General features: G+C 62.2%; 1 protein-coding gene across 8 annotated transcripts in view; it reads left to right on the top strand.

Annotated features, from left to right (window-relative positions):
- Positions 1–16,010, top strand: part of PPP6R2 (protein phosphatase 6 regulatory subunit 2) — a 61,634-nt gene that overhangs the window by 44,054 nt on the left and 1,570 nt on the right. For 4 of the 8 annotated variants that reach the window (XM_070371388.1, XM_070371382.1, XM_070371386.1 and 1 more), the window contains 16 exons: positions 714–826; positions 1,136–1,249; positions 2,219–2,345; positions 3,201–3,353; positions 8,902–9,105; positions 10,280–10,344; positions 11,663–11,778; positions 12,727–12,812; positions 12,947–13,027; positions 13,239–13,336; positions 13,659–13,716; positions 13,795–13,910; positions 13,994–14,115; positions 14,391–14,562; positions 14,648–14,736; positions 15,177–15,324. In XM_070371388.1, the coding sequence (XP_070227489.1) occupies positions 714–826; positions 1,136–1,249; positions 2,219–2,345; positions 3,201–3,353; positions 8,902–9,105; positions 10,280–10,344; positions 11,663–11,778; positions 12,727–12,812; positions 12,947–13,027; positions 13,239–13,336; positions 13,659–13,716; positions 13,795–13,910; positions 13,994–14,115; positions 14,391–14,562; positions 14,648–14,736; positions 15,177–15,324 (1,862 nt within the window). Of the gene's footprint in view, positions 1–713; positions 827–1,135; positions 1,250–2,218; positions 2,346–3,200; positions 3,354–8,901; positions 9,106–10,279; positions 10,345–11,662; positions 11,779–12,726; positions 12,813–12,946; positions 13,028–13,238; positions 13,337–13,658; positions 13,717–13,794; positions 13,911–13,993; positions 14,116–14,390; positions 14,563–14,647; positions 14,737–15,176; positions 15,325–16,010 lie in introns of those variants that run through there. The other 4 variants (XM_070371385.1, XM_070371384.1, XM_070371389.1 and 1 more) reach the window with 4 other exon arrangements.

Genomic DNA, 16,010 nt, shown 5'->3' with positions numbered 1-16,010 from the left:
TGGAGGAAGCCTGTGGGGTGGCCCCCTTCTCCTGTGGTGTCCCTGTGGGTGTCGGGTGGAGCCCGAGAGGCATCCCCACTCTGGACAGCTGCGCACGTTCTCCGTGCCTGGAGAGCGTGGTCTTGCCTCGGCCGCTGCCTGGCTGTGCTGTGTGGGCTGTGCTGCCCACGCGCTGACCGGGCAGCGGGCAAGGGCTGCTGGGCTCCAGATTGGGGTGAGCGCTGGGTGCCGACTGGCTCCTCCGCAGGCCTGGGGGCGCCTGGCTGCCCTCGTTTGCCCTGAAAGAGCCATAGAATGCGTCCTGCGGCCCCGTCCCCTGTGCCACGCACGTCAGGGTTGGGCCTGCGATGCTGCCTGCTCGGAGCCGGCAGCTGAGTCTTCCTCTGATGCTGTTCATCTGCCTCAGCCTCACCCCACACGGTGCTCCCACACGGTGCTCCGCGTCAAAGAGTCTGCGTTTTCAGGGCCTTCGTATTTCCATAGAAAAGCTGAGTTCTCTGGGTTCTCTGTAGTAACTTTCCTGTTTTCATTAGCTCACAGGACTCACCCTGTGTATTAATAGCCACTTACTGATCTAAAGCAGAGACCTGGAGCAGGGTCTGCAGGGCGCACTTGCCCACCAAGGCCCAGTGTGCGCTCTTGAGGGGCGGCCAGGTCTGCACCCTGTGGGCAGAGGCTGGCCCTGAGGGTGGCTCTGCGTGCCCATCTTGCAGAGGCAGTCCAACGCTTCCCAGACGCTCTGTGACATCATCCGGCTGGGCAGGGAGCAGGGCAGCCACCTGCTGGAGGCTCCACAGCCAGACCCCCTCCTCACGGTGCTGGAGTCGTGAGTGTGGGCCGCAGCGCTGCGGGCCTGGGGGCGGGGGTTAGGGATGCCGCTGCCTCTGATCACTTCTCAGGAGCTCGCCCCTACCCAGGGTTACCTTGATGGGCCTCTTCCTCAGGGGAGGGGTCTCTGGGGGTCTCCTGGCAGGTCCAGAGAGTGCGGGCCCTGGGGCAGCTGTGTCCTGAGGACCCTGGGTGCTCAGCGTGAGCCCCAAGTAGGGCCCCTCTGGGGTTCAGGGTGCTGCTCCTTTGGTGGGGTCGGGGTCTGTGTGTCTCCCCACCGGGCCGTGACCTCGTGCGTGTCCTACAGGCAGGAGTGCGTGGAGCAGCTGCTGAGGAACATGTTTGATGGAGTGCAGACCGAGCTCTGCCTCGTCAGCGGGACGCAGGTGTTACTTACCCTGCTGGAGCCCAGGCGGGCGGGGTGAGTGTCCCCCGAGAGGGAAGAGCTGCCCCTTCAGTGGCCTGAGGCCCAGGGCAGTGGCTGGGCTGGGCTGTCGGCGTTTTTAACATTTTTAGTTACACAGGTAATCCTGGGGATACTTTTCTCGTTGAAAGATAAACCCTATGGCAGGGGCCAAGTCTCCTTTGACCTTCGCCATCAGTCACGTTCCCACCTCAGCCCAAAGGAAGCCCGTCTCCAGTCTGCAGAGCGTTTGTGCGCACATGCGTCCCTGCAGCGCGTGGCGCGTGCGCACTTCCGCCTGCCCTGCCGCGCGCGCTGCTGGCGGTCTGACCCCCAAGGAGACCGCAGTCCCCTCGCGTCCTTGCTCTGGAGGGGCTTCACTGCAGCCCGTGCCATTTGTTTGTTTTTTAAAGAAAGAGAAAACCAGAAAATGACAAGAAATTGACTTAGTTTCAATGGTGAGATTGTTGGCAGTTTCTCTTTCTCACTCTGGTAACCAATACATATTTATTACCTAAAACTAGAATTATGACGTTATCATCATTTTTTCTGGTTCAGCAACCAGAATATTGATGTTTTATCTACATGAGCCCAGGGAGGCTGGGCCCTTTGCGCAGGAAGTGGGGCCTCTGGTCGAGGCCTTGCCTGCAGCGCAGGGACAGCAGCACCATTGGGAAGAGACTGCCGCTGGCTTTCTTTGGTATTTTCATCCTTTCGTGTATTTAAACATTGTATTCTATAACGACTGTGTATTCCTTTTGTGACTGGAAACACTGTTTATATAAAAAAGCCAAAAGGGGGGTGTGGCCAGTCCTGTCTGTGTCTCCGGCGAAGAGGGGTCAGCAGGAAGGTCTTCGAGGCGGGAGGAGGGAGCCGAGCTCATGGGGCTGTGATGCCGCGGCCCGCCTGCCCCGCCTCCCGTGCAGTCAGCAGCCCCCCAAGACGAGCATGGGGGCATCCCTGCGTCCAGCCGCTTCTGATCCACAGGTCAGAGGGCTTGCTGGACTCGTGCTCTCAGGGACTGGACAGGCCGTGCACCGTCAGCCCTGGTGTCCTGCATGGCATCGAGCCGCGGCTGAAGGACTTCCACCAGCTTCTGCTCAGTCCACCCAAGGTAGGCGTCCTGAGCAGAGGCGACCTTGTGGGTGGGGTTGCTGGCGAGGTGAGGACCTCATGCGTTGCCCGCAATGGCGGACACACTCAAGCCCCATCTGCTGAGTGTCTGTCTTCTCTTTCGGGAGGCCTGGGAGTAGTGCGGTTCACTGACCCCCAGATGACTCCTGCCTTCTGGTAAGGGGTTGCCCAAGGCCCAGGTACACTGTAGGCTCAGCCTCTGTGTGGGGGACACCCAGCCAAGGGTCAGGGGGTCCCCAGGGAGCCCCATAGCTCCGCTGAGCAGCTCTGGGCAGAGCTGGCGACACTGAGGAAGGCCCACTTCTTCGCCCCTTGGTCCTTCAGCATAGCCAGGGCTGTGCACCCGCCCAGCTGCTCTGGGCGGCCTCCTCTGCACCATCTGTGCTCTCCTGTGCCACCTGCTCTGTTTACCCACCTGCTTGTGGTCTGCTTCCCACTGGAAGGGAGGGCCTGTGAAGGCAGGGATTCTGGAGCATTCTGCTAATGAAAAGGTGGACTGCATGCAGGATGACCCTGTCACGTGGCCAGCTTTGTCATCAGTCTCCTCTGTCATGAGCTCAGGTCACACCCGTGTGGCTGGCCGGCTGAGACCAGGGTGCCCCGGGCTCCCAGCAGCAGCAGCCCTCCCGGGGCCACTCTGTGAGCCCTGAGGGAAGCGCCGAGGCTCTTCACCTGACCGACTCCCTGTCTCCTCCTGCAGACCACCTTGAGGGCTCCTCCCCGGCTAGGCCACGTCACACAGCAGTGGCCCTGGTCCTTTGACATTTGGCTCCTGAGCTAAATGAAGCCCACAGGTGGGCACAGGCTTGAACTGGCGGTGCTTCTGTGTTCACAGAAAGCAGCCATCCTGACCACCGTCGGCGTGCTGGAGGAGCCCCTGGGCAACGCGCGCCTGCACAGCGCCCGCCTCGTGGCCGCTCTGTTGCACACGGGCACACCCAGCATCAACCAGGAGCTCTGCCGGCTGGACACCATGGGGCTGCTGCTGGTGAGTGCGCCTGCGGGCACCGGTCAGGAACAGGGCCAGCCCCGGGCCAGGCCCGCCTAAGGGAGGCTGCGCTGAGACACGTCCTGCCCCCAGGCCCTGCCTCAGTGTCGGTTCACACAGGGCTGCCCTGAAAGCAGAGGTGGTGGGGAGACAGGCCTCCCCTTTCTCGTTGCTGCCTCAGAACGTTGTAGCTCTTCAGCCTAAAACAGCCTGAAGAGCCATCGTCTTCCTCCCACAAGGAGCCACCTTGGAACTGGGCCTGAAGGACCGCCTGCCTCAGTCAAAGTCCCTGGCTTTGCTGTGACCATGGAGCTCAGACGTGGGTCAGAGGGCAGCTGGGAAAGGCCTCATTTCCGCTCCCCTCCTCGAAAGCAGATTCTCTCTCTCCTACTTTTCACTTTTCTTTGATCCTGGCAAAACATCCACATATAACGTGAGATACACCGTTGTAGCAGCTGTCACTGATGTGGTTCGTTGCTCACGTTGTGGTACAGCCGTCACCTCTTTGTCCAGGCTGTGCTCATCTTCTCAGACTGACCGTCACACACTCGGTCCTCCTCCTCCCACCCTCCCCAGCCCCACCCTCCTGCCTCCTGTCTGTGGCTCTGACTGGCCCACTGGCCTGTGTGGCTGGGCTCTGGCCTCTGTGCTCCTTCTGCGTCTGGCTTGTTTCACTTCGGGTAATGTCACCTCTGCTGTAGCGCGTGTTGTAGTCTCTTTCTTTTAAGGTGGAATGATAGTTCGTTTTGTAGATAGACTACGTTCTGTTTATGCATCCACACACAGATGGACAATGGGTCGCTTCCACATTTTGGCCATTTTTTAAACTAATTTGTATACTTAGTTTTCATTTGGGTCACGAGGCATGGCGTGTGGGGTCTTAGTTCCCCGACCAGGGGTCAGACCTGTGCCCCCTGCTTTGGAAGTAGACTGCCACAGAAGTCCTCGTTATGGCCATTTTAAATAATGCTCCTGTTCAGTTGCTCAGTTGTGTCTGACTCTTTGTGACCGCATGGACTGCAGCACGCCAGGCCTCCTTGTCCATCACCAACTCCCGGAGTTTACTCAAACTCATGTCCATAGAGTCAGTGATGCCGACCAACCATCTCACCCTCTGTTGTCCCCTCCTCCTCCTCCTCCAATCTTTCCCAGCATCAGGGTCTTTTCCAATGAGTCAGTTCTTCGCATCAGGTGGCCTAAGTATTGGAGCTTCAGCCTCAGCATCAATCCTTCCAATGAACACCCAGGACAGATTTCCTTTAGGATGGATTGGTTGGATCTCCCTGCAGTCCAAGAGACTCTCAAGAGTCTTCTCCAACACCACAGTTCAAAAGCATCGATCCTTCAGCCCTCAGCTTTCTTTGTGGTTCAACTCTCACATCCATACACGAGTACTAGAAAAACCATAGCCTTGACTAGATGGATCTTTGTTGGTAAAGTAATGTCTTTGCTTTTTAACATGCTTTCTAGGTTGGTCGTAACTTTGCTTCCAAGGAGCAAGCGTCTTTTAATTTCACGGCTGCAGCCACCATCTGCAGTGATTTTGGAGCCCCCAAAGATAAAGTCTGTCACTGTTTCCACTGTTTCCCCATCTATTTGCCATGAAGTGATGGAACCAGATGCCATGATCTTAGTTTTCTGAATGCTGACTTTTAAGCCAACTTTTCCACTCTCCTCTTTCATCAAGAGTCTCTTTAGTTCTTCTTCACTTTCTGCCATAAGGGTGGTGTCATCTGCATGTCTGAGGTTACTGATATTTCTCCCAGCAATCTTCATTCCAGCTTGTGCTTCATACAGCCCAGCGTTTCTTAAGATATACTCTGCACATAAGTTAAACAAGCAGGGTGACAATATACGGCCTTGACGTACTCCTTTTCCTGTTTGGAACCAGTCTGTTGTTCCATGTCCAGTTCTAACTTGCTTCCTGACCTCCACGAAGATTTCTCAGTAGTCAGGTCAGGTGGTCTGGTGTTCCCATCTCTTTCAGAATTTCCCACAGTTGGTTGTGCTCCACAACAAGGTAGGGTCAGCGGTGGCCTGCTGCAGGGACGGGCTCTGGGTGCAGCAGACCTGGGTGTGGCACAAGCCCTCTTGGAGGAGGTTGCCCTAACCCCACCACAGAGCCTCCAGAACTTACACAGGACTCGGGAAGCAGGCTCTGGGAGGGCGCAAACAGAACCTGGTGCGCCAGGACCCGGGAGAAAGGAGTGGTGCCCCCACGAGAGACTGACCCAGCCTTGCCCGTGATTGTCCAGGCGTCTCTGGTGGAGGCGTGGGTCGCAGCTGGCCTGCTCAGGGTCAGGGGCGCTGAGTGTGGCGGTGCCTGCATGGGACCTTTTGAAGGAGGTCTTATCTTCATCACTTCCACCATAGTTTGGCCCCGGGTTAAATAACAGGGAAGGAACACAGCCCTGCCCATCAACAGAAAATTGGATTAAAGGTTTACTGAGCATGACCCCACCCATCAGAACAAGAGCCAGTTTCCCCCTCAGTCAGTCTCTCCCGTCAGGAAGGTTCCCTAAGCCTCTTATCCTCATCCATCAGAGGGCAGACAGACTGAAAACCACAATCACAGAAAACTAACCAGTCTGCTCTCATGGACCACAGCCATGTCTAATTCAGTGAAACTATGAGCCATGCCGTGTAGGGCCACCCAAGATGGACGGGTCACGGTGGAGAGTTCTGACAAAACGTGGTCCAGTGGAGAAGGGAGTGGCAAACCACTTCAGTGTTCTTGCCTGGAGAACCCGTGAAAATGCTCCTGTAACTGTGGGTGTGTAAGAAATCTGAATGCCTGCTCTCATTGCATCCCCAGGGGTGGAGTTGATGGAGCACATAGTAATTCTGTGTTCAGCTGTTGGAGGCAGTGGGATTCGCACCAGCAATTCCTTCACAGCCTCACTTACACGCACTTTCTGCTTTTTTGATAATAGCCATTCTGACGGGTTTCAGGTGGCATCTCACTATTTTGTGTCTTTTTAATAAGTGTATTTCTGTGTTTGGCTACACTGGGTCTGAGTGGCTGTGGGGGCCGCTCTCCAGCTGTGGTGCACAGGCTTTTCATCGCGGTGGCGTCTCGTCACAGAGCTCAGGCTTCAGTAGCTGCGGTGCTCAGGCTCACCTGCCCCGCAGCATGTGGGGTGTTCCTGGATCAGGGGCTGAACCTGCGTCTTCTGTGTTGGCAGGTGGATTCTTTACCACTGTTACCAGGGAAGCCCCACCTCCCTTTTTTTTTTTTTCATATTTATTTGGTTGTGTCAGATCTCAGTTACAGAATGCAGAGTCTTTAATTGTGTTGCAAGGGCTCAGCAGTTGCGGTGCAGACTCAGCTGCCCCTTGGCATATGGGATGTTATTACTAGTTCCCCGAGCAGGGAGCAAACCCATGGCCCCTGCATTGGAAAACAGGTTCCTAACCACTGGGCCACCAGGTGCGTCCTCTGTGTTTTGATTTGTGTTTCCCGGTGACGCAGTGGTAAATCCACCTGCCAATCCGGGAGGCACCAGAGACACAAGTTCAGTCCCTGAGTTGCAGAGATCCCTGGAGTAGGAAATGGCAACCCACTCCAGTATTATCTGGAAAATCCCGTGGACAGAGGGGCCTGGTGGACCATACAGCCCACGGGGTCCCACAGAGTTGGTGGTAACTGAGCAGCTGAGCGCGCCTCACGCTGGCAGTCGGTGATGTTGGGCGTCTTGTCATGTGTCTTGCTGGCCGTTTGAGTATCTTTTGGAGAAATGTCTCTTCACGTCCTCTGCCCATTTTGAATTGAGATGTTTGTTTTTTGTTGTTGTTGAATTGAAGAAGTTCTGTATGTTTTCTGATGCTAACCTCTTAGATGTATGATTTGCGTTATTTTTTCCTGTCGTGTGAGTTGACAGTCTCTTGATAGTGTCCTTGGACTCACATAAGGTTTCCATTTCGATCAAGTTCGGTTTATCTTTTTTTCCTTTTGTTGCCTGAGCATTTGGTGTCACACCTGTACCTAAGAGCCTGGCCAAACCCACTGTCCTGCATCCTCCCGCTGGGTTTTCTTCTAAGAGCGTTTACGTCTAAGTTTTTCCGGGTCTTTGGTCCATTTGAGTTGGTCTGCGTGTGCAGCGTGCGTCAGAGGCGGCTCCACTCTCCCTCGCGGCCGGCCCAGCAGCGACCGTCGTGTTCTCAGCATCGGTGTCGTGTGTGTGGTGTCAATTCTGTGCTCCTGTGCACGTTCACCACCAGAGGCGGTTTCCACCTGTCACCGTGAGGAAAACGCATTGCATTTTGTCAGATGCTGCCTCAGCGCCGGCTGAGCTGGCTGTGTAGGTTTGTCCCGTCATTCTGTCCCTGTGGCGTGTCACACCGCCTTGCGTGTGGCGCCGCGCCCGTGTGTTGGGGGATTTACCCGCCTAGTCACAGCATGCCGTTGTTGCTGCTGCATTGCTCGTCCCCGTGGAGGTTTCTGCCTTGCTGCTCATCAGGATGTAGGGCTGTAGTTTTCTTCCCCGTGGTGACTGGTGTGGGCATGCTCTCCTCAGGACGGAGCAGGTAGCACGTGCCCCCTCCTCTTCAGTTCTTTGGGAAGCTTTGAGCAGATTGGTGGTGTTCTTTCCTCTTTAAATGTCTGGTGGAACTCACCAGTGAAGTCGTGTGGTCTGTGTAGGGAGGTGGTTCTCACTCTGTTGAAGATGAAGCAACCTCCCTGTCACCCAAGGTCACACAGGCAGAGGATGTGAAGCCTGGAGACTGCATCTCTGGAGCAGAGCTGTGCAGGCCCACAGGCTGCCTCCTTTTATCCAGCTCCCTCCACCCCCCGGCCTGGAAGAAGGCCCCAAACCCACCCTGGGGTGGCGTGTGCCCCGTCCCCCCGCCCCGTCTCTCCACCCTGCGCACCTGGCTTCCTTCCGTGGGGGCAGTAGGGGGTCTGGACGCTGGCTGCTGTGAGCCCTGCTGGGTGTGAGGTGGCCACGGGGCGTGGGTGAGGGTGCCCGTTCCCCGCCTCGCCGGTGCGGCCTGCTCACCTCAGGCAAGTCTGGAGGAGGCCTCAAGAGAGAAGCCACTGCCCATTCAGCCGCCAGGGGCTTCCAACCCAGGCCCCTGGGGAATGTCCACACGGGCGCCTGTTCATGGCCCCCCCGGGGGTGGAGAATTGCTCACGCTCCCAGTGATTTGTGGGTCAAAGATAATAAAAGAAGGATGATAAAAATATGACATAGCAAAACATGTATCGTGTAGTGGAGGTGATTTTACAGGAAACTTGCAGCTTCATGGAGACACACCCGAGAGGGAGTAAGGCTGAGCTGCCATGGGCCGAACCTCCCACTTAGGGCGGGGAAAACAGACCCACAGGAAGCGGTCAGACAGGAGCAGAGATTAGAGACAGAAGCACGGCCTGGGCTGGATGGGGAGGGGTTGCAGGTGGCTCTTTGCAGAAGTTGCTAGAAGCCCTGCAGCCAGATGTCAGGGCGGAGTGGGAGGGGGGCAGTGTGGGAGGCGGCCAGACAGTGGGGCCCCTCAGGCTCCGCCCACAGGAGACAGCCTGGGTGCGTCCCTCGTCCCATCTCTGCAGGACCTGTTTTTTAAGTACACTTGGAATAACTTCCTGCACCTCCAAGTGGAGCTCTGCATAGCCGCCATCCTGTCCCACGCTGCCCGGGAGGACAGGGCCGCAGCCAGTGGGCCCGAGGACGCGCTGGAGCCTCCACCCTCCAGTGGGGACCCAGCAGCCCCCCAGCCTGCCAGCAGCCTCCCTGAGGGCACCATGGTGACCCACGTAAGTCCAGCTGGGGTCATGTGGGTTGCCGTGTCCTGCCAGTCTCTGTGCGTCCTGTGTGCCCTGAGGTCCACCCAGGCTGTGTGCACACGCAGTGCTGTGGGCCTTGTGTTCTGTCCTTAACCCTCACGTGATGTGGGTGGGCTGCTCTGCTTTTAAAACCACGAGACGGGAGATCACAAAGAAGGCGTCCACACTTGCCAGACCCCAGTGCTCGTGGGTGGAGGGTCTGGGAGGGGTGCCGAGGAGCCCTGATGCTGCCCGAGTTGGCTCATCTGGGCTGTGGTGGCGAGTGGCCCCCAGATGACGTGTTTGCTGCGGCAGGAGTGCCCGGGGAAGAGCAAACGCGCCTTGATCCTTATGGGGGGGCTTTCTGGGGCTGTGAGCCTCTGGGGAGAGTGGCGGCCCTGCATGGCTCTCCCGTCTTTCCCGATAGCCCGAGGCCCCCGGGATCGGCCTTCTGGGGGCTGCAAGCCCTGCGTGGCCAGTGCCAGGCCTGCAGGGAGTTGGTCTAAGTGCTCCTTGGCGCTCACTAAGGAGGGGAGGGAAGAGCAGAACGTGGCACACGTGGTCCCCAAGCCAAGGAGCCCGGCGGTACACGCTGGGCCCCGGGAGTCAGCCGTGCTGCCCCTCCCGTGGGTGATGCGAGGCCGGGACGGGAGGGGCTGGGCAGGGGGCCCCTGGGTCTGTGGCCAGAGGCCTGGGAGGGAGTCCTGAGGGGCCACACCTGTGGACCTGACCTGGGCAACAGCAAAGGCAGCGTCAGTGGGGAGAGCGTCACAGGGCGAGGGGGCGGCGCTCGGGCCCTCCCAGACGGTGCGACTGCGACCGAGACCCAGCACAGACTCTCCGGGCGGGGAGCTGTGAAGGGCTAGAAGCAGGGCAGCCCCGGCTAGTGGCCTCCGTCCTGAACAGGGAAAGCAGGGGCATGGCCAGCGGGAGGCGGCGGCCGAGAGGAGGGGATGGGGCGGAACGCGTGTCTGCTCGTGATGGCCCTGGGTGGCACCTGCCCGGGGCTGTGGCGGGAACCCTAGGGCTGGGCTCTGATGTCAGGTGTGCCCACAGGGAGCTCGGGGCTGGCGTGTCCGCGTGCTGCCTGCTGAGCCCACTCAGCCCGGGGGTGGGCGGACAGGGCGTGCTGCCCGCTGACCTGACCGCTGCCGCCTGTCCCCAGCTGTTCCAGAAGTGCTGCCTGGTCCAGAGGATCCTGGAGGCCTGGGAAGCCAACGACCGCACGCAGTAAGAGCGGGGCTGCGGGGAGGCCTCGTTTCCAAGCGCAGGTCCCACTGCCAGGGGCAGCTGTGCTGCTGGCGGGGCTGAGGCGCACTCAGGGTCCTGCTTCTTGAGGCCTGCTTGCCTGGCTTTGGGGCCCCGCACCTGCTCAGCAGCGGAGACCCCGGTCCTGTGTTCCACACCCTCTCAGGTCCCCGTGCTGGCCTCCAGCCGTGGCGCTCACGGAAGCCTTAAACCCTGGACAGAGCATCCAGGCCACTCCCTGCCTCCTCCCTGCCCCTCCTGGCCTTTGGTCACTTTGATGGGCTGGGGCCTCTCTGAAACGAGCAGGTGGTGTCGCCCGCCGCTTGGGTGTGGTGACACCCAAGGTCTTGGCTGCTTGGGTACCTGGTGTGGCTGCAGGGTCCAGTGGGCCACCCGGTCCCCCTCGGCTCCCACTCTGCCTTCCTGAGGGTGCTCTGGGTGGGCATCTCTGTGGCCTCACCTGGTTCATCCTTCCCATCCTGCTGTGCCGGACCCACAGAGCTGCGTCCGTCCTCACGGAGCCCCAGGCACGGTGGGGCCACCCTGGCTTCCCCTGGGCCCGGGTGTGGGGACTCGGGAGGCCTGTGCTGGGTCTCCTCCTCTGTTTTGCGTGTTGGTACACACGTGTGTACCTGTGTCAAGAAATGGCTCAGTGCTGTTAACCGAGGAGTCTCTGAGCCCCAGGAAGCAGCAGACAGGTGTGTGACGCCTCAACCCAGCTCTCCCATGTCCTGAGCAGCTTGCTCACAGGCCTCCACCTTCGTCCGGCTTCGCCTCTGGGCCGGTTCCTCCCAGTCTCCTGACCCTCTTCCCCTGCCGGGGGGCCACCGGGTCAGCACCCTCAGTGCGCTCTCTGGCTGTCACTGGACTGAGCAGAGAGGACTCGGTGTAGAGCAGGTGCCGTCCCCCGGGACTCAGGGCTGCCTTTCCGACTGCAGAGAGCCTGCGTCTTCCCGTCCTCTGCTGTCGGCCACCTGGGGGCAGAGAAGAGGTTGAGGAAGGGCCATGTGGGCGTGCTGGTGGCCGCCAGCCAGGGCAGGGACAGCCACCCCTGCTGCTGCCCACTGCTGGTCCCCGGTTGGCCCTCAGTCCCCCTGGGTCCCAGAACGCCCTGGAGCAGCTCTCGCGGCCCTGACCCGACGCTAGTGTGCGGGGCCTCTGGCTGTGCGAAGTTGGGAGTGGGGGGCACTGGCGCCGAGTATGTGCTGCTCAACGAGCTCCATGGGGAGGAGCCCTGTGGGAGGTGGTGGCCGACGCTGGGCCGCGCCAGGCCCCGCCGACCTGATACTCCCTCTCCTAGGGCAGCGGGTGGCATGAGGCGTGGGAACATGGGCCACCTCACCCGGATCGCCAACGCGGTGGTGCAGAACCTGGAGGGGGGCCCCCTGCAGAGCCAGGTCAGCGAGGTCTTCCAAGGTGAGCGCCTCCAGGCCCGGGTGTCGCTGCCCGCGGTGCCCCCTGCACTGTGGCCTTCAGTGGGTGGGACTGGCCCTGCTGCTGGATGGTCAGCTTGCCTCCCACGGGTGACGTTCCCAGTGGGCCTGGGCCGGAGTCAGTTCCCTGCCGAGCCCTGCACCCCCGCCTGTGCGGTTCGTAAGAGCAGCCCGGAGCCCTGTGGGGCCCCCTCTCATCGCAGTCTGCGGCCTCTCCACCTGGGGCTGCCGCGTGCCCCTTGCATGTCCCGGACGCCACTCTGCAGCTCCTAGCACCGTGTCCTGGGCTGAGCTGGGGGGCCTGAGGGGGTTCAGATGGGAGAAGGTGAGCAGCCTGGCCTCTCGGGGAGGAGGACAGCATGTCCCAAGCAGTGGGTGCCAGCAGGGGCGTGCACTCAGGGTGACGGGGGTGAGTGCACAGGAGCCAGGCCCAAGGCCTGAGGGCACTGAGGGGCTGTGGCGCGGAGGCTGAGGACAGGGCCGGCCCAGGGCGATGGGATGCGGGGGCGCACTGAGCAGGCGCGCGCCATCGGGAGCCCTGGCCAGCTGTGCGTGCCGTCTGGCCCTTGAGCCCACGGGTGCGGGGAGCTGCCTTGCCGACGTGCAGCTGGTCTTTCACACGCGTACGGCCTTGGCGTGCCCTGCCAGGCACCTCCACAGTGGTCTCCGCCGTGGCCCCCACAGCCAGGGACAGCTGTGAGCTAAGCAGCTGGGGGCCTCAGATACCTGCGAGGCGCTCAGTCCCTGGTGGGCTGGGTCAGTGCCTCTCATGGAGCCGCGCGTCCCTGACGGCCCTGTGTAGGGGGCGGGTGTCGGGGCCCAGAGCTCCCTGGGAACACGTGCCCACGGGCTCGGGCCTGTGAGGCCAGGATGGGTGCGCGCTGCTGCGGGGTTCCGGAGACCAGGGGCTCAGTGCGTGGCCTTCCCACAGGGCTCCCGGCGGACTGCCGCGGGCGCTGGGAGAGCTTCGTGGAGGAGACACTGTCGGAGGCCAACCGCAGGAACGCGGTGGACCTGGTGAGCAGGCCCGGCCTCCGGGCAGAGCTCTGCGGGCCCCGCGGTCCCGCCTGGCCTGGGCTCACGGGGCTGCCCGTGCACAGGGCTGGGGCGGCGGGGTGCCCGCTCACGCCTGCCCGCCCTGGCCGTTGCAGGTGAGCACACACCACCTTCACCCCTCGAGTGAGGATGAGGACATGGAGGGCGTCCTCCCCAGCGAGCTGTCGCTGCAACAGGTGCGTGCGGCCAGGCTTCTGTGTCCCCACAGCACCTCGCCCTGCGCGCCACCAGAGCTGCAGGTGGGGCTGGCGGGGGGGCCCCCGGGCACTCTGCGTCCACGGGACCCTTGGGCCTATGTGGATGTGGCCGCCTTGGGCGCCCCCCCGAGGGGCAGGAGCTGGGAGAAGCCGCTGAGGGCGTCTCCTGAGAGCAGCCGGCCCTGTCCAGGCGTTCTCCGAGTACCAGGTCCAGCAGATGACGGCCACCTTCGTGGACCAGTTTGGCTTCAGCGATGAGGAGTTTGCTGAGCAGGACGACAGCGTCAAGTGAGCCAGCAGCCTGTGCCCACCTCCTTCGTGCCCTCCGCATCCTCGGTGCCTGTGGGCGGGAGCCGGGTGCCGCTTGGCCTCACCAGGTCCCCGGCCTGCGGTCAGCGCTGCTCAGGCTGTCCACCACCTCCTCAGCTGGATGCACATGAACCCCAGGGTCTGGTGGTGCCCTCAGGGGAGGGTGGGGCAGGTGGGGCGGGTGGGTTGCCCTTGGCTGTGAGCCTGCAGCGTGGCGCCCCTGTCCCCGCCCCTCAGGTCCAGGCGGGGCCACCTCCCACCCCTTCTGGTGGAGGTGACGGTGTCCCTGCTGTCCCCGCAGCGCCCCGTTTGACAGGATTGCGGAGATCAGCTTCAGCGTCGACGCTGATGACGACAGCGTGAGTCCGCGGGGTCTCTGGGAGGCGGCCAGGCTGTGCAGGCACGAGGCCAGGGGGCCCACGTGTGCTGTCCCGCAGCCGGGCGCCGCGCTGTTCGAGGCTTGCTGCAGCGACCACATCCAGCCCTTCGACGAGGACGACGATCTCTGGGAGGCCGAGGAGACGCACCGTGCGGCCCGTGTGACCAGAGCCAGGTGGGCCCCAGACACGCCACCCCGCCCGCCCCTCCTCAGCCCCGCCCCACCGCGGGGAGGGCAGCTGACTCCTCTCCCCCCAGGTTCGGGGGCCCCCACGCCTCAGAGCGCTGCCCAAAGGACGGCCCAGAGCGCCGAGGCCAGGGTGCAGGCGAGGGCGTGGACGCAGTTCAGGCAGGCTCACCATGTGAGGGCGGCTCAGAAGGTAGGTGATGGGGCTGCAGGGGGTTTTGGTGGAGACGCAGAGACAAAGGGTCTGATGACCCTGCCCTGCAGCAGACACCTTCAGCCCCTGACGGTCTCTGGGTGGACCCCGGAGCCACCCTCTGGCCACGCCGTCCTGGCTAGGGTGGGTGTCCCAGGGACTCTGGGGGAGGCACGCCTGCCCCCCTGCTGCTGGGCCTCCACGGTCACGCCTGGACCCCAGGGCAGGGCCGGTCTGCCTGCTGGACGAGGGCATGGGCGTCCTGTCTCCCCCAGCAGGCTCCTCATGGGCTGTGTTTGATGGGCCAGTGACTCCCATGGCCGCCAGCCCTGCCCCAGCAGTGGCCCGGGACGTGGGCTCCAGTGTGTGGGCAGCCGGCTCCCCCAGCACCTCTGCTCCAGAGGAGAAAGGCTGGGCCAAGTTTGCCGACTTCCAGCCTTTCTGTTGGTGAGGCGGGCGCTGGGGGGGGTGGGGGCCCGGCTGCCTGAAGCCAGGTCTCCTGGCTCAGGCTGAGTGTCGGCCTCGTCCACAGCTCTGAGTCAGGGCCGAGGTGCAGCTCCCCGGTGGACACTGGCCACGGCGACGCCCAGGCTGGCCTGAACCACGGCCCAGAGAGAGCCCGTGAGTGGGGCCGCCTTGGGCAGAGGAGTGGGGTGGGGCGGCCAGGACCCCGGGGTGGCCGCGTCCCCCGGGTGATGGTGGGCTTGGAGCGGGCCTGTCTTGGGGGGAGGGCCCACCTCCAGGCAAGGCACCCGGGCTGGCCTGCCGCCCCCCAGGAGCGGACGGCGGGTGCACCGTGCCGCCCTGTGCTCGTGCTGGGGCCTGTCGGCCCTGAGCCCTGTCAGACAGACTTGGAAGCCACCGGCCTGAGTGGTGGCCCTGCCTGTGGGGAGGACAGTTCTTTGCAGTTGCTGTGAATTCACAGACACACACGTGTGCGTGTTACACGGGCACGGTAGTGGGTGTGGGGGACAGGTGTGTCTCTGGGTTGTGGGCTGAAGTTCCCGCACGCTGCACACCGGCGCTCTGTCCTCACCTGGCATCGCTGCCCCGTCTTGCAGTTGGTGCCTGGAGCACGTGTGTCCCCAGGAAGGCACCCCTGGTGGCTGCCAGCAGCCGCGAGGATGAGCAGAAGGCGGCTGCTGCCTTGGAGGCTGTTGGTGTGGGTCCCAGCCAGAAGGCCTCCCCGCTGTCCATGTCGGGCCCCAGGTGAGCAGGCAGGATGGGCGGCAGGGGGCTCCCCGGGGCGCACGGAGGCCTGGACCTCTGCTCCCTCTCGTCCTGACGGCCCTGTGACTTCTCAGAGGCCAGCTCTGGACAGGAAGGATGCCCTTTCTTCTAAGGGGAAGCCACGGGTGGTCACTGAGGTAACGAGGGGCCAGCCCACCCCATGCCTCGCTGGAGGGGTTGGCCAGGCTTCGGGGGTCCTGGGGGGCAGGGGGGTTCTGGAGCTGCTGCCGTCCTGGGGGTGGGTGCCCAGTCCAGTCACACACATCGCTGGGCACCTCACACATACACACGTCTGTCTCGCTGGACCGGTAGGACAAGGGTTGGCTGGGGCTCTGCTTCGGCCCAGGCCCTGACGGGGGTGCTCCCCGGCAAGCTCAGCCCTGCAACCACTCCGTGTGTAGGGCGAGCCCGCGGCCTGGGGGACCCACTGTGGACAGAGGCTCCAGGCTGGGCAGGCAGCAAGAGCCGTGTGCTGACACGGGACGCGGGCGGCAGGGCTCTGGGCCGGGGGAGCAGAGGAGCTGAGTCGGCGTGAGGAGCGCTGGGCGGGCAGGCAGGACAGGGCTGCCCCTGCTCCCCCGCCCCCTCAGAGCCTCCCTCTCCGTTCTGGGCTCAGCCTCTCTGTGGGGGCCCAGCTCTGCCTCAGCACACACTAGCTCCTGGGA

This window comes from Bos mutus, chromosome 5, assembly GCF_027580195.1.
Source record: "Bos mutus isolate GX-2022 chromosome 5, NWIPB_WYAK_1.1, whole genome shotgun sequence".
NCBI classification, from domain to species: Eukaryota; Metazoa; Chordata; class Mammalia; order Artiodactyla; family Bovidae; genus Bos; species Bos mutus.
Note: the sequence above shows the minus strand (reverse complement) of the source record. Positions and strands in the feature narration are given on the sequence as shown.